At 40.3% G+C, this 26,219-nt stretch overlaps 1 protein-coding gene and 1 long non-coding RNA gene across 5 annotated transcripts in view; one reads left to right on the top strand and one right to left on the bottom strand.

Moving 5' to 3' along the window:
• DYNC1I1 (dynein cytoplasmic 1 intermediate chain 1) overlaps positions 1-13,530 on the top strand; it is a 297,026-nt gene extending 283,496 nt beyond the window's left edge. For all 4 annotated transcript variants that reach the window (XM_082693604.1, XM_082693605.1, XM_082693603.1 and 1 more), the window contains one exon: positions 12,847-13,530. In XM_082693604.1, coding sequence (XP_082549730.1) covers positions 12,847-12,957 — 111 coding nt within the window. In that variant the 3' untranslated portion in view covers positions 12,958-13,530. The remainder of the gene's footprint in view (positions 1-12,846) is intronic.
• Positions 1,261-12,839, bottom strand: LOC309845525. Its single transcript, XR_014301326.1, has 3 exons — positions 12,707-12,839; positions 8,396-8,550; positions 1,261-1,437 (listed from the first exon to the last, which is right to left on the bottom strand). It is a non-coding gene; the product is annotated as an uncharacterized lncRNA (long non-coding RNA).
• Positions 13,531-26,219: the final 12,689 nt, after the last annotated feature.

Here is a 26,219-nt window from a genome sequence, read left to right as displayed (position 1 = left end):
TCCTATGTAGTACATGTTGTGTGATCTTATTACTATTTGTGTCTTGGACCATCTGAAAATGTTGAATGTGTGGGGCGCCTAGGTGGCTCCATCTGTTAAGCACCAGACTCTTGGTTTTGGCTCAGGTCATGAACTCAGGGTCATGAGATCCATCAGGGTTGTCAGGCTCCACACTGGGCAATGGAGGCTGCCTAAGATTCTCTCTCTCTCCCCTTCTCCCTCTGCCCTTCCTCACCTCTTGCTCTAAAAGAAAAGGAAGAGAGGAAGGGAAGAAGGGGGGTTGGGAGGAAAAAAAGAAGTATGGCAAAAAAAAAAAAATGTTGAATGGGAATAGCAATGGTGGCAGGTTATAAACATCATGAGGCCCATAGAAATAGAGCTGAAACTGTACCGGATCTTGTTATTCACCTCCCCATACCCTTGCTTTGATCAAACCGTTAGTTGAACCAAAGGTGTAAGAGTTTGGGGAAAGATCCCTATGCTGCTTGCTATAGCTGGAGTGGGGAGGGACAGCCTTTCTCTGCCACTCCGTTGGCATACCCTCATCAAGAACTCCCTGGTAAGAGACTTCTGTAACTGTCAGTGGAGATGTCCCCACTCAAGTCCAGGTAGACATGCTTTCTGTGAGACCTGGCGCTCAACCAGGAGAACAGTGCAGAAAGGGACTCTGGTGTCCTTGGTCGTTAACGGTCGTCTGCCTCATCTCCTGTCCCAGCTGAGGCTGCAGCTGCCGCAGGGAGTCCCAGCACAGCACCCCCCACCCCCCGCCAATGATCATGCCCTCTTCTATTATGCACAATTATCCTCCATAACTTTTAAGATGATGGCAGAGAGCAGTGGCCTGAATCCAGATTTACTGATGCAATTTATTAGGAACTTCTGAAGGGGTAAACAGAGGATTGTGTATGAGCTCACTGAAATCACCAGATTGAGTATGTCCATCCCCCCCACCCACCCAACCTGCCGCTGCAACCCCTTTTTTCCTTTTTGTTATATTTAAATGGCAAAGGCATGAGTCATATCTTGGGGCCTGTGACTGATGAGGTTAAAATATAAAACAGCAATGTTTCCAGGTAGGCCACATGATGCTTTGTTTATATAGCACACATTTTTGGTTGTTTGATTTCAGCACATTTATTTTCACAGGTAGGGGTCTATTTTCTTTGCGAAGCAGGTGCTTAACTCCTATTAGCATAAATGGAAGTTATGTGAATTCAATGAAAGAGAAGACCCCTTTTATTACTTGGCTATAATTTTTATTCTATTTGTGCACTTTCAAAGTTATTAAAATAGACAGTGGTTGCATGAACCATTTACATTTTCTAAGATGTGAAGTTAAAGATGAGCTCAGCTCCTGAATAAGTTTTGAGGCTCTTCTTCTTCACACCGTGGGATGCAGTCTGTTTGCTGTGGGGTTGCACGATCCCATTCAATTAACTGAAATGTGGATAAGATAACAAGTCATAAGTTAACCACAAATATAACCCAAAAACGGTGAGTGAATGCCACTTCAAAATGCACTCAGAGAGAGCTGTTAATCATTGTTGGATTTTTTTAATGATGTGTGAACACACATATTCTAAAGATTAAAAATAAGAATTACTCGCAGCCATGGCTCCTTTACTGAAGAGCAGGCTTTTCTATATATACACGGAGCTGATTTTAATAGCACATGGGCCAGTGAGTATAGAATTATTCACGTGTCCCAATGATTGATAGTCAGCCTATCTACCTGTCTGTCTTGCAGATGTGTTTTCTAGAAAGCCCGTTGCTATTGTTAATGCTTCGGTGCTGTCACACAGATGGGCTGTCATAAATATCCCCTAACAACTATGTTTGCTGCTTATCTGAATTAGTTAGAATGCTGTTTGCAGCTCCAGTTTTGAAAGAAGCAGTTTATCCTCCACCTCCTGTTATTTCTTTTTCCATTAACCTCTTCCAGGGAAGATTTTGTTTTCAGTTGTGATAAATACACATAAGTTTCAAATCCCTGATTATATTTCTACAGTAGTCAAATGAGAAAATTCCAAAATCATTTTCAGCTTACAGCAGAACTTGGAAAAGAAAATGGCAACTGGAAAGCGAACTGAGGAGACGACTAAAGCCCAGCTCCCTTAGCTCTACTGGTTTGCTTGTCCCATTCGCTGATGGCCTAAGAGAGCATGCGTTTGTCGTTACAGCGTAACCCGCTACTGGGGCCACACTTCCCATCACTTGGTTCACACGACTGGCTGGGGGCTAAAAGAAGAACAGTTATTTAATTACAGATTTCAGTAAATACAGTAAAGTTGGCATCTGTTACTCTATTAAAAGGGTCTTGAAAAATTCTTGGAGAGGAAAAAGGCAGGTGAATATGAGAGATCACAGGTACCTGCTAATAAGGTAAAGCATGATTTAAATGTTCACCTGACTGTACTTTAGAGAGGAAATGAAAAATCAGGATGACAGTTTATTTAGGATCCCAACAGGGAAAAGGGCCTATGGCGATAGACACTTCAGAATGGCGGTCCAGCTATAATGTACAAGGACTCTTGAAGAGTGCTTCCAGCAGCTTCCTAGGCAGCTAGCAGACGGAGAGAAGAAAGAGATTTGATGAGCCATCTCTCCTGCACTTTAAAGAGCAGTTCAATATAGAGGAATCTGATAAACGGTTAGTGCAGGGAGTTCAAAAGAATTTGAGTGACACAAAATAAATACAGTACGTTTCTGGTTTTTAAGTGAATTACACTTAGGCAGTAACCGTTTGCCTTGGTGAACTCCTTCTTGTTTGCAGTAGAACAGGACCTGCATCCGTTTTCCAGGAGAAGTCTGTGTGCTGAGTGTAAGTCATCCCCCTCCACGGGGAAGGGGTGCGCAGAACACAAAATGCAAAGTTACACTGTGATTTGGGGGTTCAAGTGAGAGTCCCTTAATGAGAAAGAACTGGATGTGAAATCACTTCATTTAATTGTTGTGCTTTGGGAAGGCCAGCAGCCCCCGCTGAGGACAACCGCGATAGCACGGTCAAACTGCGGTGGCCTCCGGAACAGAGAGCGGGGCTGGGCTCAGCTTCCCCAAGTGCAGTTAAAATCACCCCAAGATTCTCGAAGGTCTTTGCAAGTGCTGGCTTTATTCTTCAGTGGATAAACAATATTATTTTCTTTAGCAGATGCCAAACATTTCTTGGAAAAGCCAAGACTTTGGCACAAGTTATTGTGTGGTGCCCAAACATTCAGATACTTAGTTCTGTTGCTAATTATCTAGACATCTGATGACACAAAAACAAAGCACTGGGATTTTCAATGGGACTTTTCAGTTTTTACCTGAATTTTTATTGCCATAGCCACAACACTGTGCAGTGGAGTCAAAAGCACAAAGGCCTATTTGAGCAGATTTGGGGTGCTAATAAATATAATTACCTAAAATAAGCTACTCTGAAATAATATATTAATCCATTTCCTTGTCATAATAAATTACATGTATTTGAAATTAAATAATTTGGTTAAAATGTAGAATTGTAATTTTAGTATTAACTTGATGTCTTCTAGGAAAAGTGCTTAATTTAAAACAGAAAAAGAAAAACGCTATTAATTCCAATTAACGTTATAATTACTCATCTTATAGTGAATGTAGTAGCAGTGGCTTTCATTTTGGCAATTATATATGTAAAAGACCATAATTAAACTAATTATTATATAAATACTGTGCTTATTCAGGTACATTAGTTTGTAAAAATGAATTTATAGGATTAGCATCTTTTCAAACCACTTTTTTTTCCTGGATTGATAAGAAAATACTTCTGACTTTTATGTATTATGGAGAAGTTGATTCAATGAAAAGAAAACCCTAATATCTAATTTTATAAAAACCAAATTAATGCGTGCATAGTAATTTGCAATATTCAATGAAATTCATATATTCCCATTTTGGTGATAAATGGCCTATGAATATAAACCTTCTGAAACAAGTACCAGTTTGTATAATTAATCATCTTTATGATTCTTCTGTGATTTCAAACTGTCATCTTCAATAGCAGTTTGGGATTTTGAAGCAGTCATTAATTATAGTGTTAAATTTTTTTTTATGGCTGACAAAATTGTGTTTAGTTTTAGAATTTCAAAACTGCTAAATTTTATCTTGAAAAATTACTGCTTAGAACAGTAGCCTCAAATCACAGCTTAAACCAGCTGAGCATGAAACTGCTCCAGTGATCTGTGAGGCCGGATTAACGCTGGCCTGTACGGAAACAGGGGGCTGTTTGTTGGTTACAGGAGTGTGTGTGCTACGGAATCGTGTGTCTGCTTATGCGTGCTGACGTGTAAATATTTATATGCTATATTGGTTGGACTTGCAAAGTGAGGAAGTGAATGAATCATCCTATTCTAATTTCAAAGAAGCTTTGCATGAATTTCGGAGAATGTCAGCTTTCAGAACATCTTCTACATTTTAAAACATGAATTATTTATCATTTAGGAAATATCAGAGCTTAACCTTGTTGAAGAAATTTTGCACTCCCTTTTTAGGATGGCAGATAAAACTCATCAGCGGTCCATTCCTTGAGATCTTCCTTCTCGCAGCCACGCTCGAGTTTCTCAACATTTAGATGAAATATTTTAGTTTTGTCTTAGTATTCAGGACCCATAGGTAAAAAGTGAACATCTTCTAGCCGCCTAAAAACCAGCCACCCTTCTGACTTAGAAAAAAACTGGTTTTGGTTTTTGTTTTGTTTTGTTTTTAGTTTGGCAGCCCTCCTTGGGTTAATCACATTCCTCAGTAAGGTTTTTGTAATGTTTAGACTGCCACGTCCACAGAAACATTTGCAAGGTAGATGCTTACGGAATGTCTGCTTGACCAGGATGACCTGGCCCGGCACAGAAAAGACGCCCCATCCGCGTTTGGGGGAATCACTATCTCACATAGGGAAGCTGAAGGTTAAGGGAAAGCTGAATCGTGTGAAGCATTCACAGTGCAGCCTCCAAGCTGGCAACAGATTGATGGGCAGGAAAAATAATCCATTTCACTATATTTGCACAGACAAGGATATACAGAAAATATATGGGGAAAAGAAGGTTCGTCCTTCCCCGTTCCCGATCCCAGTCCCTCACCCCCCTGCGCTTTTCAGAGTGAGCAGTTGGCCACTAGAGTAATGAAAGCCTAACAGTTGATTCAAAGAGTTGTCAAACCACTGGAAAAATGCTTCCTTTTCATTGTGCTTTTTTTGGACACTATGGATATGGTAAATCATGAACTACACTATAAAAATACCTCTTTTATGCCCAAACATTCAGTAGGAGGGAATGACATTTCTTTTATTACCTTAGTAAATGTTTTTAAGGTGTTTAGCAATAAGCTTTCTTTTTTTGTCAAAACTGCTTAGATGCAGTGGTTGCTAGGAATTTACTAGAAAACCTATAGTTAATAGTATCAGGAGGGGAAAGGGTATTGGGTTTAGTCAGCTAATGGGACAGAGCAGCTTGAGTAGCAAGCACATCCTTTGTCGTCCCCCTGTCATTTTCCTGATCTTTTCTGTTATGGAAAAAGAGTGGTAATAGAAGTTTACAAAGTTTATTTTCCATTATTGTCCATCAGCCAATATTTTTAGCACTTTTTCCATCTTTTGGGCAGAGGAATAGAAAGGTCCAAATAACAGGAAAAAAAATTACACTTAAGAGATTTCTCAAGAAGAAAGGATGATGAGGCTTTCATACAAATGTGAACAAGATCATCACAGGCCTTAGTAAATTAACTCTTTCTTGTTTAGCTGTGATTCTTCTTTTTCCCTCCATAGATAGAACTCCAGAATTTTGTTGTGCTTCCTATAATGCTAAATTTTAACATGAAGAACATTTTTTTTCCCTAAGGAATAGTATTTAAAATAAATTATTTCCTTCGATGTTTTCTGGCTTACTGAGAATGATAGAGACCCATCTTTTTTACTATTTACTTTTGATTTTATGTCTTACCTTTCTTTCCTTAACTGGGTGGTAATGAATTTTTTTTTTTTTTTAAGTGGTATTCTAACAAACATGCTATAAAAGTTAACCACTCATTTAAAGATCCTAGGAAGAGAACTTTGGCAGAGAGATCTGCAGCTTCACGGGTAGATGATAGGTCCCTTAGATAGGATTTTATAATAAAATAGGTTCTTTCTTTCTTAACCAAAAATAGTCGGATCTCATCAGACTACTGTAGGTTTGCGTGCTGCCAAATTTCACAGAAATTTTATCGTACTGACTAGGAAGGGCAGATGCTACAGCGTGGAGACTAATGTGACGTCCACCCTTCCCTCCAGCCTTCCCTAGAAGGGCTCTAAATGCTAAGTTACCACACAGCGTATCTTTTTGTGGTAGAACACTGCCGCGCATTTACCCCTCTGCACACTGCACTCTGGCTTGGAATTTTGGTCCGTGGTTTCATCCATTGTTAGACTCCCCCGCGAGTTAAATACAGTGGGGCCTGTATTTATGCGGAGCGAGTAAGCTTGCTCATTCCAGCGGCTGCTTCAGTGCTTGCTACCTCCCACTTCGCTTCCATCTGTGTGTGTGGCAAAGGGAATTGTCCTAAGAAATACCAGCTTCCTCTCAACACAAATGTGTATTTGTATACCAGTAGGTCCACAATCTCCTGAACTGGGCGGGGGGGGGGGGCATTAAAAAGGGCACTTTTAAAAAACTGTTTAAGGCTTAGAGGGGTTTAGCAGTCATTCTGTGGAAACCCACATTCACTTCCACGGTTTCTGTAAATGCATTAACAACAACAAAAATCAATGCGTATTAAGTGAAAAGGTAATTCGTAAGATATCTTTTTAATAGGAAACTTTAATTCCTAGGCAAATAGGTAAGGTACAGGAGGTGAGTTGTCCTGTATGTGTTCAGCATCCATGGCTAACATAGCGTCCCACACTTTTTCTTAATGACTCGGTTTGATGAAAAGATTTCAAAGATGCTGATGAAATATACATCCATGGAGTGCTTACTCGGAAATCTGGAGTCTTATTTGCTTGCCATGTTTAATATATTGGAAAAACCAACTGAAATCACCGAATAGTTTTTTAATATTTCCAATAATTTGGAAATTTCCAAATAATTGTCCAAGATTTTTTTTTAATTAACTTACTTTTATATAAACAATGCCTGTGACAGAGTTTTACTGTAAAGAACTCGGCTTTGAGCTGGTAGGAGTCACTGCAGATAAGGCAGCTTTTTAAAATCAGCTGCTAGGTACTATAAACCCTTTAAAATTACTAACAAATGAGGGAGGCTTGACTGTGGACTGTTCAAAATTGTTAGCCATGTGCTTATAAAAAGGGACATATGAATGATATTTGTGTATTTAAACCTGGTTATAAAAAGTCATTTGATTTTTTAACAGCATGTTCAGCGGTTACAAAGCCTTAGGACTTGAGCTAAAAATGTGGACTCCCACTGCAGAAAGGGCCCTACCAAGGAAACACCTCAGGAACTCTGCACTGGCCGTATCTGAGAGATAAATATGCATCAGTCTGTTGACATATATGTGTACTTGTGTATTTATGAAGAACTGTGCTTAAAATTTGATTTTTTTAAATGAGCAATCAAAAGTACTCTGACGGAATTTTTCTTGGGGTCTGAAAGAACCCTTCCCCCATACCCAGCTCATGAAATTTGGCTAGTATTAGAAGTAGGACCACTTAGGAAATTACTTGGGTTTTCAAGAAATATAAAGAATATTTCTTAAAAAAAAAAAATGCAGCTCTATATAGGTGAAAAGGAGAAAATGTGAAGAAAGAAAAGAAGCCTTACAAAAATAATGGAGAAGGGAATAAGCATTAAGGAAAAATAAGAAAAAACATCATTTCCACGGGGTTTATAATGGGCCAAGCACTGTGCTTAAAAGCTCATCATATTTTTGGGGGGGTGGGAGGGCTTGTTTACTATTTACAGCAGTCCTGGGGATGAGTCTCAAAATTCCTTTCTCACACATGGAGAAATTATGATCAGACATGTTAAAACATCACTTTCATAAGCACACGCAGGAGATAAGTGCAAAGCAGGGACGGGAAACTGCCCTCTGGCCGATCGTGGAGGTGGAGAAAGTCAACCCTGACCCCATTCTCAGAATGCAGTCATTCTGCAATCTCTGCCTCCCTTTAAGTGCATGAGAAGCCCAGGCTGGACGCCAGGCAGTTGGGCCAACTACTTATTTGGGGGAGAGGCTGGGCAGGAGCTAGGGGCTCCCTCCCTTCCATTCAGGCAGGGAGGAAGCAGGTCCATGTGGCCTTGGACGTAGGAAGGAGGGGACTAAAATCAATTTTCATAAATTTTCCACAACTTTTGCACACTTTTGCTTTTTACTTTTGACCTTTTATCTCCCAGGAATCCTAGAAGATAAAATACAATCTTTAGAATCTTTTAGCAGGTGATTCAAAACACATTACCTGCCAGGCAATCTGGGGCGGTACGCTGCCATTTCCTGAAGCCTGGGGCTCCTCGGTGTGGGGGGAGGGTCATGTGATCCTCAGCAAATCGTTGAGCTACCTGTTCTTCTCTTCCCCACCTGTTAAAAGAGGTCTGTGCCTTGTTCCTTAATGTCCTAATGTGGTAAACATCAGAATTAATTTTTTAAGAAAATAAAAACAGAACCACAAAAATGCTATTGAATTGATAATGTGTGCCACTTACAGAGATCGTTTTTAGGAACATGTTCAATCTGAGTGACACTTTAAAGAAAAAGAACGCATGACTATTCCATGATGAACTCATAGTATTTTCTTCCCTTAGATTACCTTTCTCATCCTCTTCACATCTCTGTTGATAAATGGGTCAGACACCATCATCCCCATTTTACAATTGAGGCAATGAGAGGTTAAGTGCCCAACCATTGCCAGTAACCAGGATGAGAACAGGACTTAAGTCTCCTGTCCAAATCTGAGCTTCATTTTACCTCCTCCTTAGGGCCAAATTGCTACCTCAGAAACTATCTTTGTCCTTCGTTCCCTTGGCTGTAAAAATAGGGTCATATCATATCTATAATAGGCCGTCACTCTTAGAACCACGACTGTATTATCTCAGGAATCAGAGCTCTGAGTGCTCATGGCATAAAAACGATTTATACACTTAGCAAAAATTAGAACTCTTCTAGTGGGAGGGTGAACTGGCTTGTTGGTGCACCTTGTCCACGAAGCAGTGGGAAAATCTGAATCATCCCTGACCTAAGATGTGGACTCTGGCAGATGAATCTGAAGACAGAAAATGTTTCCAGATCCACTCTGATTCAGTGCAATACTGGACAAGTTTTAGAAGCCCTTCTTTATGGTAGTCCCTTGCTATCACTATGAGCAATTTCCTTCACAATGCTTCTATTTTTTTTTTAATCAATTGAAATTACTCATCATGATTAAAAACTTGTGTGAGTATTTTTCCTATCGTGAAATGGAAATTGCTAGAAAATTATCCTGAACTACTTTGCTCCAGATTTAGCCTTTACTGCCTTGGTAGAAACACAAGGAGATGTTGAGGCCATTGCATGAACGTGCCATTTGCTTCCCTGCTACTTGCCTGACACATAACCCACACCGAGAAGTGTTGCACTTGTCACTATAAGAAGATCGATTTCAGGCTATTCATGTTTGGAATGTAGGTGAAGTTTAAAAAACAACAACAACAACAAACACATCTATGCCTGTATTCACACATTTTGACCCAATAAAACATGATCATTTTTGCTTGTTGTTCACGGTCATCATGTGCCAAAATTATTCAGTGCTGTCCCTTTAATCCCTAGCACAGGGCCAGGCATAGCGTGGGTACCCGGTCCCCACTGACTAAATACATTTTTGTGCTAGTCAGAGGAACACGACAGCAATCTTATTCTTTAACTGAGGAACATGGACAAAGAATCTTCCTACTTCATGATTAAGGTATTATTGGATTAAAAGTCTCCTAGAGAAAGTCTCCAATAAGTTTATGCTCTTAAGCCTCCTTTGCAGCCATCTCCAATCAGAGAGAACCAGGTGACAAAAGTCAGGAGTGCCAAGGATAAGAAGGATGGTTCTCTCCAAATGGATGCCACATACAGCCGCAGACACAAAGTGAAAGGAGTGGTCTTCCTGTTTGGTAGGACGCCTGTTTGATCTTACCTACAAGTAATTCAGATGCCAAAAATTATTAGTTTGGGTGTGGAAACCGCCTGTGAATACACATTCGCACATTCAAGCTAAGATTATACTTAAAGTGCTTCCTGATGGTGATACTTAATTCTAAAAGTGGGGCAGTGTGCAGTTCACCTTCTAAATCTAACATTACAATCACCTTGGGTTATTTTTATAGCCAGCTAAATGAGAAAGTATAATAGGATGAGGTAGGTAAATTTAAGTTTCTAGAAGCAATTGTGTTTTCATTGTGTTCTTCTCTGGAATGTTTTTTATTGTGGTTTTGTTTGTGAACCAAAGCAAACTAACATTCTAGAGAAGAAAATACTTGGTAGAATTTTTTTTTTAACTTCTAATATTTCCAACCTCAATGAAACTTTCACGGATCAAAAAGAGGACAAGATATGTTAGAATACTAGGAACTCTTACGACAGGTGGTGGTATTATAGTATTACTATTCCCATCCCCGTGGAAAAGGTAGATCTACTGTAGGGACTTCTTGTTTTTTTATCAGAAAAATTTAAATTTAATAGAATTCATTTTTGAAAAGTTAGCTATAAAACTATAATATCATAAATGGTACTCAGTTCTGTCTCCAATTATATCCCGGGCACACATTCAAACCTTAATGTTTCTTAATCTTTAGCAGTATCATTTTTTAAAGGTCTTGCCATTCCTACTGCATGAAACTACGTAAAACATATTTACCTGTTTTCTTGTTTGAGTATATAGTTCCTATATGTTGCTATCAATAAAGCATTACTTTATGGCATCATGTTAGTTCAGACTTGTGCCTCTTCAACAACAATACAATGTCAGGTTTAGGGGCCAGACGCCTAGAGCGCTACACTGTATCACATACTGTATAACGTGTTATTAGGAAGGCTTGCTTTTCCCCAATACTTCACATTATGTGAAATTCTGAGGTGCCTTAGTTACAGCTTGATTCTCACCTCATACGAGAAAAAGTTATAATCATGCCATCGTGGTTGGCTTTGCCTCTCCCTACCTAGGCTTTGGTGTTGTGGTTCTTTTTGGAAGGACTTGGGTGAGGAGTTGGAGAAAAAGAAAAAAATAGTGGGCCTATTCTTTCATATAAAGATGATACCAACCCTTTGCTGCTTGTGCTTTTTGTTCGCTTTTTTGTAGCATTGATTTTGGACGCCTCATTTCCCTGGTGCAGTATTTTCTAAAATTGAAGAGAAAAAAGAATAGTGGAACCTAGGAAAAGAGCTCAAAGTAGGGAAAATGGACTGAGCAAAGGGGTAACTGTCATTCAATACTATTGTGAACTTACGTTGTTGCCTAAGGAGAAATTTAGGTTCATTTCAATAACTGGGGAAGTAGTTAACCATTCAGAAACTTATTCATATGACCAAAGCAGAATTCTTACTGGTACTACATTTCTTGAAGTAAGTAGAAGAACTTACTGCCCCACCTGAAGATCATTTCCAGAATTCTATTATTGAAACGTTTAAACCTTAGTGCTCGAAAACTAATGGCAGGATATACATCAACTGATGGTACCAGCCTCCAAAGTGTTGTCTTAGACATTATCTGAGGATATGATCCCTATAATAAAAATTTAAAGTTTTAATCATTTGGCTCTATATAAAGTGGGCGATTTTTCAGCTGTAAAATTGATCACAAACTTAAGTTTCTTTGCTTCTTTTCAAAAATGTCTATTGAGGTGACTGTTATTAATGTTTATAGAATAGGTGTAACTCTGGGTACCTATCGATGGGCTACCCCATCTTATAGGGCAGTCCTCCAAGAAAATCACTCTACAGTCTAAATCAATTTTATTCTCTATAAAACCATTCAGAATTCTACTTGGTCCTGCTTCTCATCTTCAAATAATTTTCTTTTCCACTCCAAGCATTTGCATGGTTATCTTTAAGCAATTCATCTTTGGAGGCTATGTAAAGAAACTACTATTCTTAAAATCAGCTAACAAAATTCATACATGTAATTTGTACCGGGTGGGGTTGGTTTTCTCCTCACTGAATTGTGCAGAGAAGAAGACAGTATTTGGGAAATTACAGAACGCCCCCTTTCTGGTGAATCAGTCCGCATCCTGGGTAGAGAAGCAGAGCCTGGAGCTAGAGAACTCCGGCACTGATACTTGTTAGCTGTGCAAACTCAGTAAGATGATTTCGTCTTTCTGTGCCTTGATTTCTTCTTCTGTAAGATGGAGATACTAATATTGCCCTCCGTAGGGTTGCTGTGAGGAATGAGTTAATACATGTAAAGTACTTAGAACAGAAGATCTTGCTGAAAAAGCCAAATCATTATTTCATAGTAAGATTTCTTTGTATATGTACATTTTTGCCATGCATCTTAGTGCATTAGCCACACTTGTGAAAAAGGACCAACAGCCCAGACTGAGAAAGGCAATCCCACAGTTATTTCTCCATCCCGTCAGTGGGGCAGTTTGTATTTGCTGGGTTCGCTCTAACTCTGGTCTTCTTGGGATGACTTTTCATTCCTGAAAGTGCTTTAACTGGCTACTGTCAGGGTATGGTTTACGTAAGCTTTTTTAAAGTTTTACAAATGCCACAAGTGATTTTTCTTCTGAGAGGGACACTATCCTCTTACCGTTGGTTGTCCCTCTTCAGGGCTGATGCCGGGAAGAAGACCGGAGAGACGGTTGCCTCAGGAGGAACGGTCAGGCGGGCCTCAAGGCTTCCTGGCCCGTGAGACACTTGCTCACCATTTTCTATTCTCTTGCTTTGCAGCTTGCAGTCCCCCACAATGACGAATGGACCCGCTTCGCCAGGACCCTCGTGGAGATTCGCGCTAACAGAGCTGACAGTGAGGAGGAAGGCACCGTTGAGTTATCTGCCTAGTGGAAGCGAACCACCCTGACCCCAACCCCAACCTTCACCTTCTAGAACTTAGTGCTGCAGCCATCAGTTCCACTCGTATTCCGTGTCCATTCAGTATCAGTGTTGCGAGACATTTTGGGTGTCCTGTTGTGCCGGCTTTGCTCCAAGTACTCCAAATGTATCCCACCCCGCTTTCCACTGACCTGCCATTCACCAGAGCATTTCGGTCTTTATATTTCTGTCTCAAAAAATGGGGGGGGGGGGTAGGCTTTACAGGTTTAGTTGTTGCCTTTTAACTACTTAGTAGCTGTATTTAATAGCTGGAAACCTCTGGTTAAATTTGTTCTTACATGCACTTCTGGCATAGTCCTATTAAATCCATATGAAGCCAGATATGATTAGGTGCAGATGTGGTGTGCTTCGTGATACGGTACAGGGCCAAAGACTTGAGATGTAGTGTTTTACATAGTGACTCACGTTATGGATGGATTTACTAGAAGAACATTGCTGCTCCTTATTTATTGTGGTGTGCTGCATGGAACATATTTATTTGAAAGCATTAAAATAAACGATCCTAGAGCATGTGTATAATGAGAGGACTGCATTGTCTCTGCTGCTGCTGAGGTTACATTACGTTCCAAATAACAATCACAGTATGCCGGTTCTACTGAGGACAAGAAATCTTTAGAGGTTTGTTGCAGTGAACGGAATGAATTTTAATGCCCATTATTTCTAGGTACTTTAACAATATTTCAAATATAGTTGACCACTGATACTTGTCATTCAAGCTAACACAGTCCAACAAAACTGTGGTTCCTGAATATGACACCAGTATTGCCAATAAAATGTTCCAAGCCAGGTCTGCCCCAGTGTGGATAAAACCTTTGCTTGGGGAAAAGCCTGATTAGAATTTTGCTTTGACAAGGGGGTGGGGGAGATATGTGAAGGCCATGTTAAAGATTGATAATGAACTCAGAGGCAGCCAGCTGGCTGGACTTAAATCAAGACTCCGGTTTTATTTTTACGAGGGAACGTGTGCGGTTTTTTGGAAAGCTTTCCCTATTCTCCTTCACCAGAGCCACTCTCGCCCAAAGACGGTCTCAAATGTTGGGAGTAAGGAAAACAGGTTATGGTGTACAGATACCAAATGTTCTGCACATTCCTTCAAGTTTTTAAAAAATTTACACCAGCAAAATTATCTTTATTGCTATTGGACTAAGAAATATGTCTATAAACAATTTTAATAGAAAATTTTCCCAAAAAGTCATTTCATGCCTAGAGAGAATTCAAATAAATAGTGGTTGAGTCTGAAAAACAACTGAAGACAGACTTTCAGCTTTTCAGGAAAAGAATCTCCATGGTGCTCTGGTGGTAGGGACTCGAACCATGAGATTTCTTTTAAAAATAATGGCATACTTTTGCTCTATGTGCCCTATGGTACATAGATACTGAAACTCTTTGATGGCAGGAATTAAATTTTTAAAGATAAAATATGAGGTTCTTAAATAGGTTTAAAAGCAATCCAATAAAAGTACTGGGGGTGGGGGGTGGGCAGGGAATAAAAGTTTCTCAAGCTTACACTAAAGGACCAAGAATAATTCAATAATCCATGAGTTGCTATTACAGACCAAACTCTCAATGATTCCACAAGTAAAGACCAAATAGTGAAAAGACCAGAGCCCACCTTAGTAAACAAATGAAACATTACATGAGTTTATATACATACATGTCCCACTGTGGTAGCTAGTCTCCAAAAGTTTGAGACACCCTGTGAAGTCTGGGCTGACCTGGTATAAATGATGGAATATGGGGGAAGTGATGCTGTGTGGGGTCCAGGACATGGTTATGAGAAGACTTAAAGCTTCCTTTTGGTCTCTGAGCACATTCACTTCGTGTCCCTAAGCCAAGAAGTACAACCATCTGTGTAAGAGGTACGACCATCCTGAGACCTCTAGGCCACACATGGGCCCAAGGTGACCATGCAGTGGCCATGTGGATAGAGAGCTCCCCAGCCAGTCCATAGCCATTCAGGTCATTCCAGCTCATGTCCTAGATGGAATGTGGTGGCCACGAAAATTTCTTCTCATCTCCTACTGCAAACAGCATACCTGACTGACAGCCCCTGCTACTCTGCTTTGAGATCCAGCACCATGTTTGACCAAGGCCATGCTTTCCATGGGCTGCTCTCAGCTGACTGAGGCAGGCCTGTTCTTGGGAGATGAAGACTTCTCTGAGAGGTAACTGGCTCAAGGACTCTCTGTCAGCATTGCTAAAACTTTCTGGAACTGTACTGCTGTCTAAAACTAATCGTTCTTCCTTCCCTTCCTCCCTCCCTCCGATCTTTCTGTCTCTCTCAGGGTCAGACCAACATCATTGTCTGATGGCCCTCCCGGCATTATCTGTCTGGAGAAGACAAACTGGCCTGGTGAGAGAGCAAAGAGACTGACTAAATCACCCAAAAAAATTGCAGAAATGAACAAGTACCAGCATACCTGGGTGGCTCGGTCAGCTATGTCTGCCTTTGGCTCAGGTCATGATCCTCGGGTCCTGGTACCTAGTTCTACATCGGGCTCCTGGCTTGGTGGGGAGCCTGCTTCTCCCCCTCCTTGTGCTTTCTGATGAATAAAGAACAAGTGCCATTAGGGGCCAGGGAAGCAGCACTGAGACTGGATTTGGAGGGGTTTAAGGGAGCCAGAATTTAAGATTGGATAAGCAAGAATTCACCTGGGCCATTTGTTTGAGATACGCGATTTTATCCTCTGGCAAGGACTCCAAGGGATAGGGCCGTTGCTCCAGTGGTCTCAGAAGTCTGCAAAAGCTGTAGCCTACATTTACTGAAGTGAAAAAGGTGTTGAGTTCCCCTGACTGGTAGTACAGACAGTCATAAAGAGGTTGAAAGTAGGTTATTTTAGAACAGAAATATTAGGTAAAGCCGGAAGACACACCCCAGAGTTAGGTTACATAGTAGGCCCAGAGCACACACCCTTCACCAACACCATCGGCAGGGAGATAGTGAGAAAAACACAAGCACCTCAAGGGATTTTAGTTGTGGCCTTCACAGGCCAGGGCTGACTGTAGGAGACACAGTCACAGAGCAGGACTTGTCAGTATCTATGGGGATGACGACACGCTGGAGTAACAGTGGCCAGGTGTGGCAGGGAACCCCAGAAACAAGGAAGCCACAATTGCCGCGATGGCCACCTACAGCAGAGCAGCAGCAAAGGAGGCTTTACACATTCACAGAATGTGGCATTGTCAGGGCAAAACAGGCAGCTCAGATGGTGCTTAACATCTGTAACTGAAAACATAAAAAGGAATGGAGGAGCACAAATTAGGAAGAAAAAAAAAAAAAAGGAAAAGGAAATGGGAGCAAGCGGCTCAAGACAGTTACCTCAATAGAACATCATAATCCTCTGCTCATCACCCAAACCTGGGCCAATTTTCTGATCTAGAACCCACTGACTGAAGAGGTATCTTGCGTAGCAGGAAGGACACCCTGGCAAACATATTGGGATGATCTCCTCAGTCCTTCCCCAAAGGGATCTATGGCCATTCATTCAGGTCAATGTATAACACAGAAAGAAAAACCAGATACTTGGAGAACTAGTGGATACAGGGTCTAGGTTCACAATGAAACCCAAAGTTGTATCATAGTCCCCAGTTAGAATGGTAACTTACAGTGACTAGGTAAGATAATAAAGCCCTTACTAAACCCTAGGTCACAAGGGGCTCAGTGGGTCTATGGACCCACACAGTGACCATTTCCCCGATTCTGAGTGTTCAATTTAGAACTAACATACTTGGCATTGGGTCCCTGGTTTCTAGGGTAAGAGTTATACAGAAGGGAAGGCCAAGTGGAGATCTCTGAAACTGCCATACCTCTCACCACCTTCTACCAAGATGGTAAATAAAAAGCAGAATTACATACTAGGGTAGGGCTGGGAATATGGCGGGCATTAGTGACATTCTCAGAGTTCTAGAAGATGCAGAACGGTAGTCTCTAGAATTTGTCCATTTAGGACACCATCTAGCCGCTTCATAAGTTAGATGGATCTTGAAGAATGACTGCAGAGTCGTGCAAGCTCAACCCACAGGAGCTCTTATCATAGCTGCTGTGTCATATGTCACATCTTTCTTGGAGCAGATTAATAAGGCCTCTGGTACATGGTATGTGGCTGATCGACAAATGCATTATTTTCTATTCCAGCTATGTAATAAGATTAGCAACAGTTTGTACTTACCTGGGAAAGAGAACATATTCATTTACATTTCTGTCTCAGGTTTGTTAGCTTCTTATCCTCCACCATATTCTAAATAGGTCTGGACTTGCCTGAAATTCATAGACCACCACATCAACCCATCACATCAATGGCAACACACTGATTAGGCAGGATAAACAAGAGTTAACTAATGCAACAGTTCAGTAAGGTATATATACTCGGGTGGGGGGGGGTAGGTTCAAGGAAGATTTGAGAAAGTGCTACTTCCGTGGAGTTTTTAGGAATCCAGTGGTTAGGCACATGTTGGGATACCCCTTCCCAAGTGAAAAAGTGCTGGGGCTTAGAATTCCCAACACAAGGAAGCAAAGCACCTGGTAGGCCTCTCTAGGTTCTGAAGGCAAAACACTCAACATCTTGGAATACTCAGTTATACCAGGTGGCATGCAAGGCATTGGGTTGGGCTAAGAATGAGAAAGTACTTTGCAGTAGATCAAAACTGCAGTGCAAGGAGCTCCACCGAGCCCTTCAACCAGCAGATGCTGTATCAGAAGTGTCACCAGTGGGAAAAGATAGGGCAACTTAACGGCAAGGCCCTGAAGGAAATCTGTAATAGTGGCCCATGAGGTTCCAAAGGAAAGCTGAGCTATCCAAAGCAAAGAATTATGTGACTTTTGAGAAACAGCACCTGGCATGTGACTGGGTCACAGAAGAAGTAGAGCTCTTCACCATGAAGATATGAAGATACCAGACATCCAAATAGCCCGTTGTAAGTCTAGTCCTGTCAGCTCACCAATTATAAAGTTGGATCCAGAAGAAACCTCTTCCATAAGATGAAAATTGTGCATCCAGGTTGTACACCTGAGCAGAACTAGAGGGCATGAGTAAGCTGCACAAGCCAGGAGTCCAGAAGCCCGATGTCACCCAACAGAATTTCACCAGCACTCCTTTCCCATGCTTGCATATATGGTCATATGTGGGGAGGGTTGGTTCTGTATGACTGGCTGAAAAAAGAGGAAAAGGTCAGAGCTTGGTTTTACATATGGGCTGGCTCAGTTTGTGGGAGAAAGTTAAGAATGGATGACAGCTACATTACAGCCATAGTTAAGGGTGACCTTGGAAGATAGCAAAGAGAAACTTTCCAATAGAGCCGTAAAGTATACATGCAGTCACGTAGTTTGTGTGCTAAGACAAGGGGCTAGGAGTAAGTACATATACATGCACTGCCCTAGGCCAAGCATCATTATCTCTCATGAATTCTTGCAATTATCTCCTGACCTCCCCACTTCCACCTTTGACCTCTTCAGTCTTTTCCCCATCTAGCTGCCTCAATGACACGGTTACCACATTGAACTCAGCTCAAAGCATACCAATGGCTTAAGTCATGGGAATATAAAGTACGCCATAGGGAATATAGTAATATTTTAAGAACTTTGTATGGTGGCAGATGGTGACTACACTTCCTGCGGTGAACTTTTTATAATGCATTAAATGTCAAATCATTCTGCTTGAAACTAATCTGATACGGTAGGTCAACTGGACTTCAATAAAAACAAAAACAAAAACAAAAACACACAAAAGGCTTTCACCTCTCTTGGAATAAAGGCAAAATCCTGATAGGCCCTGTATGACTTGACTCTCACTTCCTGTCTGATCTTATATCCTGTTACTTAATCTTCACTAATCCACTCCCATTTCTCCCACCTCACTCTTCCTTCCATGCACCACACGCTGCCAATCATAGGGCCCTTGTACTAATTGCTTCTTCCGTCCAGTGTGCGGAAAGCACTGAGTTTATAAACCCTTATGCACATATTTCAAAATTTCACCCTTTAATATAATGAAGGTCATTCCTCTGACTTTTCCAACTAACCTTTTATCTGTGAAAGTAACAGGCTCCCGAACTCACCATCAAGCTCAATAAGAAGTCACAGTTTAAAGTAACAACAGCAGCAATTGAAGATGAGCTTAAAAGCATCTGATGCTCCCAATTAGGGCACTGAGAGGGAGAATTAAAAATTATACGTAAAATAAAAATGAGAAAAAGTATTAAGCTTTTGGATTTTTATTGAGGCATAATTCACATACAATAAAATGCAGATAGGGAGCGTTTGGTTCAACAAACTTTGGATAACAATTATGTATACTTACATAACCAGCAGACAAAACAAGATACTGAACATTTTAATAAGGAGGGAAATATGCTTGTGGTCCTTTCTAGCAATCATTGTTTTGATTTCTGTCAACACAGATTAGTTGTGCCTGTTCCGTTCTTAAACTTCATAGAAGTGAAGTCACACAGCAGGCCTTATTTTTATGTCTGGGTTATTTTGCTTGACATAATTTTTTTGACATTTGTCCATGTGCTGAATATTTTAGTAATATGTTCCTTTTTATTGTTGACTGGTATTCCATTTTACAATTATTCTGAATTTATTTATTCATTCACCAGCTACTGAACATTAGTGTTTCCAGTTGGAGGCCTCTTAGTCTAACATGGCTGTGAATATTTTTGTACAGTTCTTTCTGTAGGCACATTTTCTTAGGTAAATAATGCAAGTAGAATTTCTGGGTCCTGTGATAGAACTACATTTAGCTTTCTAAAAATATTCATAAGCGTTCTGCAAAGTGGTTGTACCATCTTGCATTCCCACCAATAAAATAATCAGAGTTCCAGTTGCTCCACAGCTGTTCCAATGCCTAGTATTGTTGGTCTGTTTCATCTGGGCCACCTTGAGGAATATGAAACAGTACCCAGCTGTGGGTTTAGTTTGCCTGTACTTGATGACTAGTGATTTTAAGCACCTTTTCATGTGCTTATTGGCCATTCTTCCGAGATCAGACAAGATCAGACGCGTTCAGGGTGGTATGGCCGTAGACGGCCATTCTTAATTGTCACATTACACCTTTTTCTGTGAAAAAGCTGCTCAAATATTTTGGCCATTTTTAAGAACTGGATATTCTTAAAAAGTTCTTTATATAACTTATATATATAAATCCTTTGTCAGATGTGTTGCAAATATTTTTCCCAGTCTGGGACTTGGAACTTCATTCCCTTAAAATATTGTGATATGAAAAAATGTCAAATTTTCTTGAAGTCCAATTTTCCCATTTTAATCCTTTCTGGTTAAGTCTTTTATAGTTCTTCCTAGTAAATCTTTGCTTGCCACCGGTCACAAAGATACTATCTTGTTTTCTTCTGAATATTTTATGGTTTTAGCCTTTACATTTAGCACTGATGAATCTTTAATGTATGTATATGAGATTTTAAATTATGAATATTTAGCTGGTCTGGCAATATATGCTGAAAAAATCATTTTTTTTTTTTTGAAGATCTTATTTATTTGACAGAGAGAGATCACAAGTAGGTAGAGCAGCAGGCAGAGCGGTGGGGGGAAAGCAGGCTCCCCGCTAAGCAGAGAGCCCAATGTGGGGCTCGATCCCAAGACCCTGAGATCATGACCTGAGCTAAAGGCAGAGGCTTAACCTGCTGAGCCACCCAGGTGCCCCCAAAATCATTTTCTTTTTGACATTAAATTGAATTAGCATCCTTGGCAAAAAGGCAATTAATGATATACATATAGGTATTCTTATGAACTCACTATTCTACTTTCTGAGCAATTTGTTGCCATATAATACACTGTCTTGATTGCTATAGCTTTTCTTAAGTCTTGAAATCAGGTAGTGTAAGTACTCCAAATTTGTTATTCATTTTGAAGGCTTGTTTTAGCTATTCTAGATCATTTGTGTTTCCATGTAATTTTAGGATCACTGTAAAATATTTTAAAAGAAAACCATATTGCAGGATGCCTGGGTGGCTTAGTTGGTTAAGCGGCTGCCCTTGGCTCAGGGTCTTCTCAGGTATCAGTATTGTCTTAATCTGTTTAAAGAACCGGCTTTTGGAATTGTTGACTTTTCTCTATTGTTTGTCCACTTTTTCTTCTTTATACTTTGGGTTTAATTTGTTCTTCTTTCTTCCTACTTCCTAAAGCAGAAACTAAGATCACTGGTTGTAAAACACTTCTAAGTTAGGCCTTTAAAGTTATAAAAATCTAAGCACTGCCTTTACTGTATGTATCCTACAAATTTTGATCTGTTGTGCTTTCGTTATCATTCTGTGCAAAATATTTTCTAATTTCCATTGTAACGTATTATTTGACCCATGGGCTTTTTAGAAATGTGTTTACTTTCCAAATATTTGGAAAGCTTTCAGGTATCTTTGTTATTATTTCTAGTTTGATTCTGCTTGGTAAGAAAACATACAGAGTAAGAAATACTCTATATTTCAAATCCTTTGAAATTTTTAAGATTTATTTTATGAGCTAGTATATGGTCTAGCTTGGTCAATGTTCCATGTGCACTTAAAAAGAATGTGAATTCTTCAGATATTGGGTCTGTACTTCCAAAAATGTCAAGTAGATTAAATTGCCTAAGAGTGCCGTTTCAATCTTCTGTAATCTTACCGATTATTTTCTATGTGTTCAATTACTGAGAAGGGAAGTGAAAATATGTAAATATGGCTGTGATTGCTCTATTTATCCTTCAGTTCTCTCCATGTGTATTCATGCGCTTTGAAGCTCTGTTACGAGATACTTACATATTTAGTTTATTATATCTTCTTGATAAACTGACCCTTATATTATTTTCAAATCTTCCTCTAGTGCCTTTTCATTTCAGCCTGGACTCTTTAGCATCTGTTCCAAGACAGGGCTGCTAGTGACAAACTTTCAGGTTTTCCTTGTCTGGGAATATTATTTCTCCCTCATTTTTGAAGAATAATTTTATTAGTAGAAATCTTCATTGACAGATTTTCTTTTTCCCATCAGCACTTTGAATATTTCATCTCACTACCTCCTGGCCTCTAGGGCTTGAGATAAGCTATCAGCTGTTAATCTGGTTTAGGCTCCCTTGTAAATGATGAGTTGCTTCTTTCTTATAGCAGCAAGAGTCCCTCACAGGTTTTGGCTTCTGACAGTTGGATTTTGATGTATTTACAGGTCGGATCTCTGAGTTTGTCCTACTTGAATTTCATGGAGCTTTGCAGATATGTAGGTTGTTTTTCATCAATTTTGGTAAATTTTCAGCCTTTACCCCTTCAAAAACTCTGCCCTTTCTCGGTCTCCTCTCCTTCTGGAACTCCTATTATGTGCACAATGGCATCATGATGGTGTCCCACAGATCTGTGTTCAATTTTCTTTGTTTCCCTTTTTGTTCTTTAGGTGGCATATTTCAACTGACCCTTCTTCGCATTTGCTTATTATTTCTTCTGCCTAAAAACACCATTCTGTACTTCCCTTTAGTTCTTTAGACAATGTTTCCTCTAATTCGTTGAGCGTACTTTTATAATAGCTGGTTTAAAAATCTTTATCTAGACAGTATGGTACTAGCACAAAAACAGACATACATGGAACACAATAGAGAACCCAGAAATAGACCCTCAACTCTATGGCCAACTAATCTTCGACAAAGCAGGAAAGAATGTCCAATGGAAAAAAGACAGCCTCTTCAACAAATGGTGTTGGTAAAATCAGAGAGCCACACGCAGAAGAATGAAACTGGATCATTTCCTTATACCACACATGAAAATAGACTCAAAATGGATGAAAGACCTCAGTGTGAGACAGAAACCATCAAAACCCTTGAGGAGAACACAGGCAGCAACCTCTTCGACCTCAGTTGCAGCAACTTCTTCCTAGAAACATCGCCAAAGGCAAGGGAAGCAAGGGCAAAAATGAACTACTGGGGCTTCATCAAGATCAAAAGCTTCTGCACAGTAAAGGAAACAGTCAACAAAACCAAAAGACAACTGACAGAATGGGAGAAGATATTTGTAAATGACATATCAGATAAAGGGATAGTATCCAAAATCTATAAAGGATTTCTCAAACTCAACACCCAAAGAACACATAATTAAATCAAAAAATGGGCAGAAGATATTTCTGCAAAGAAGACATCCAAATGGCTAACAGACACATGAAGAAGTGCTACACATCACTTGGCTTCAGGGAAATAATCAAAACCACAGTGAGATACCACCTCACACCAGTCAGAATGGCTAAAATTAACAAGTCAGGAAATGACAGATGCTGGCGAGGATGCGGAGAAAGGGGAACCCTCCTACACTATAGGTGGGAATGCAAGCTGGTGCAGCCACTCTGGAAAACAGCATGGAGGTTCCTCCAAAAGTTGAAAATAGAACTACCCTATGACCAGCAATTGCACTACTGGGCATTTACCCTAAAGATACAAACATAATGATCCAAAGGGGCACATGTACCCGAATGTTTATAGCAGCAATGTCCACAATAGCCAAACTCTGGAAAGAACCTAGATGTCCATCAACAGATGAATGGATAAAGAAGATGTGGTATATATACACAATGGAATACTATGCAGCCATCAAAAGAAACGAAATCTTGCCATTTGCGATGACGTTCATGGAACTAGAGGGTATTATGCTTAGTGAAATAAGTCAATCGGAGAAAGACAACTATCATATGATCTCCCTGATATGAGAAAGTGGAGATGCAATGTGGGGGGGTTGGGGGGTAGGAAGGAGGGAGACAAACTATGAGAGACTTTTAATCTTAAAAAACAAACTGAGGGTTGCCAGGGGGAGGAGGGTAGGAAGAGGATGGTGGGGTTATGGGCATTGGGGAGGGTATGTGTTATGGTGAGTGCTGTGAAGTATATAAACCTGGCGATTCACAGAACTGTACCTCTGGGGCTAATAATACATGATATGTTTATTTAAAAAATAAAGAAAGATACAAATACAGTGAACTGAAGGGGTATGTGCACCTGACTGTTTATAGCCCCAATGTCCACAACAGCCAAACTCTGGGAAGAACCTAGATGTCCATCAACAGATGAATGGACAAAGAAGAGGAGGTATATATATGCAATGGAATACTATGCAGCCATCAAAAGAAACGAAATCTTGCCATTTGCAATGACGTGGATGGAACTAGAGAGTATGATGTGGAGCAAAATAAGTCAAAGACAGACAAGTATCATATGATCTCTCTGATATGAGGAACTGGAGAGGAAAATAGGGGGTTTGGGGAGTAGAAAAGGAAAAAATGAAAAAAGATGGGATCGGGAGGGAGACAAACCAGGAGACTCTTAATCTCATGACACAAACTGAGGGTGGCTGGGGGGTTGGGGTTAGGGAGAGGGTGTTTGGGTTATGGACACTGGGGAGGGTATGTGCTATGGTGAGTGCTGTGAAATGTGTAAGCCTGATGATTCACAGACCTGTACCCTTGGGGCAAATAATGCATTATAATGTTAATAAAAAATATATATTAAAAAAATCTTTGTCTAGAATGAAAATCCAGTCTCTGGGCTTCCTCGGGCACAGGTTTCCTTGATTTCTTTTTTCTTGTGTATACGTCATACTCTGTTTCTTTATATATCTTGTGCTTATTGTTGAATACGAGGTGTTCTGAATATTGTAGTGTAGAACTCTGGAAATCAGATTTGTTGTTGCTTACTGTAATTATTTATTTAGCAAATTCTCTGAACTAATTCCACACAGTATCTATTCTTGTCATGTGTGACCCCTGAGGTCTGTTAGTTTGATGTTTAGCTAACAGCTGGACAGAGTTTCCATAAATGCCTAGAATCAAAAGACTCTACCAGTATTTGCCAAAGGGCTCAAGTGCCTCAGCTGAGGTGCACCTTCAACACTCAGCTGGGCAGCTTACCACCCTGCATTAGTCTTCACCTCCTTTTTCTGGAGAGCCTCAGAATTGGCAGGACGTTGAGAACTTAGGGCCTTCTCAGGTCTCTCCTGAGCACGTGCACTGTTCTGAGTCCGGATGTGAGTTCTTCCAGATTCCCTGCAGCATGCTAGGGCTCTTCAAAACCCTGTAACATCCCATTCCCCAGACGATCCTCTCAAGGTTTTGGTTCGTCTCCTATTTGCGTTCTTATTACCTCAGACAACTAAGATATTAGCCTACAAATGGCTTCTTCAGTTAGGAGGAGGGGAATGCGTACACTGCACCATGAGGTAGGACAAGGGCCGAGACCGCTGTGTGGTGGACTCTCTACACTCTTCCACAATCACAAAATTCGACAGACATCAGGCATCACTTTACTTCTGTCTCAGTAAAAATAGAATGCCCGTTTCAATTTTTTCTCATCCCCCAACTTTTCACTTTTCTGATTTTATTCTAACAGAGTATAAGCCCTTTATAAGACTAGAGCTGATTCAAAGAACAAGGTTATTATAACAAGCAGCTTCTTTAGGAAGGACACCTAAATTCTCAAATAAAGTACATCTCTATACTCTGATATAAAACCAGCTTTTTTCAGTTCATGTTTAGTGTGGGTCAATCAGTAATCCACTCTTGTTTATATAAGAATGGTGGAGAAAGCAGCAGAGTGTAGGGGTATATGTCCTCTCCTTTGACTTGACGGAATGCAGGGCACTTATTGGGAATAGAGTAAGACTTTTCCACCATTAGTGGTGATGGAGATTTTACATCCAAAAGTAATTCCAGCAAATCCCACATTCTGTAAACTGTCTCCATTCCCTCCAGACACACTTTGAGGCCAAGTGCCCATAGATATTTACTTTTAACTTGGTTTTCCATTATTTCCAACTTTTGTTGAAGAATGGCATTTTCTAATTATAGTAGAGATTTTTAAGATGGTCCAATTCAGTTCACATCATATCACGTTGCACTGTAGCAGTCTGTAAATTTATCTCCGCTTTTTCCACATTACCTTTCCATTTTAAACTCATGGGGCAAATGCTTCAAGTTTACCTTAATCCTCTCTTTACTGACTTTAATAGGTCATAAAATAGTTTAAGATGAACCTTGGGGCGCCTGGGTGGCTCAGTTGGTTAAGGGTCTGCCATTGGCTCAGGTCATGATCTGAGGGTCCTGGGATCAAACTCCAAGTGGGGCTCCCTGCTTTGCAGGGAGTCTGCTTCTCTCTCCCTCTGCTCCTCCCCCCTACTCACGAGCACACACTCTCTCTAATAAATAAATAAAATCTTAAAAAACAAAAACAAAAAAAAGATGAACCTCAAAAGGCTTGTTAAGATTTGCC

This window comes from Mustela nivalis (genome assembly GCF_964662115.1).
Source record: "Mustela nivalis genome assembly, chromosome: 12".
NCBI lineage: Eukaryota > Metazoa > Chordata > Mammalia > Carnivora > Mustelidae > Mustela > Mustela nivalis.
Note: the sequence above shows the minus strand (reverse complement) of the source record. Positions and strands in the feature narration are given on the sequence as shown.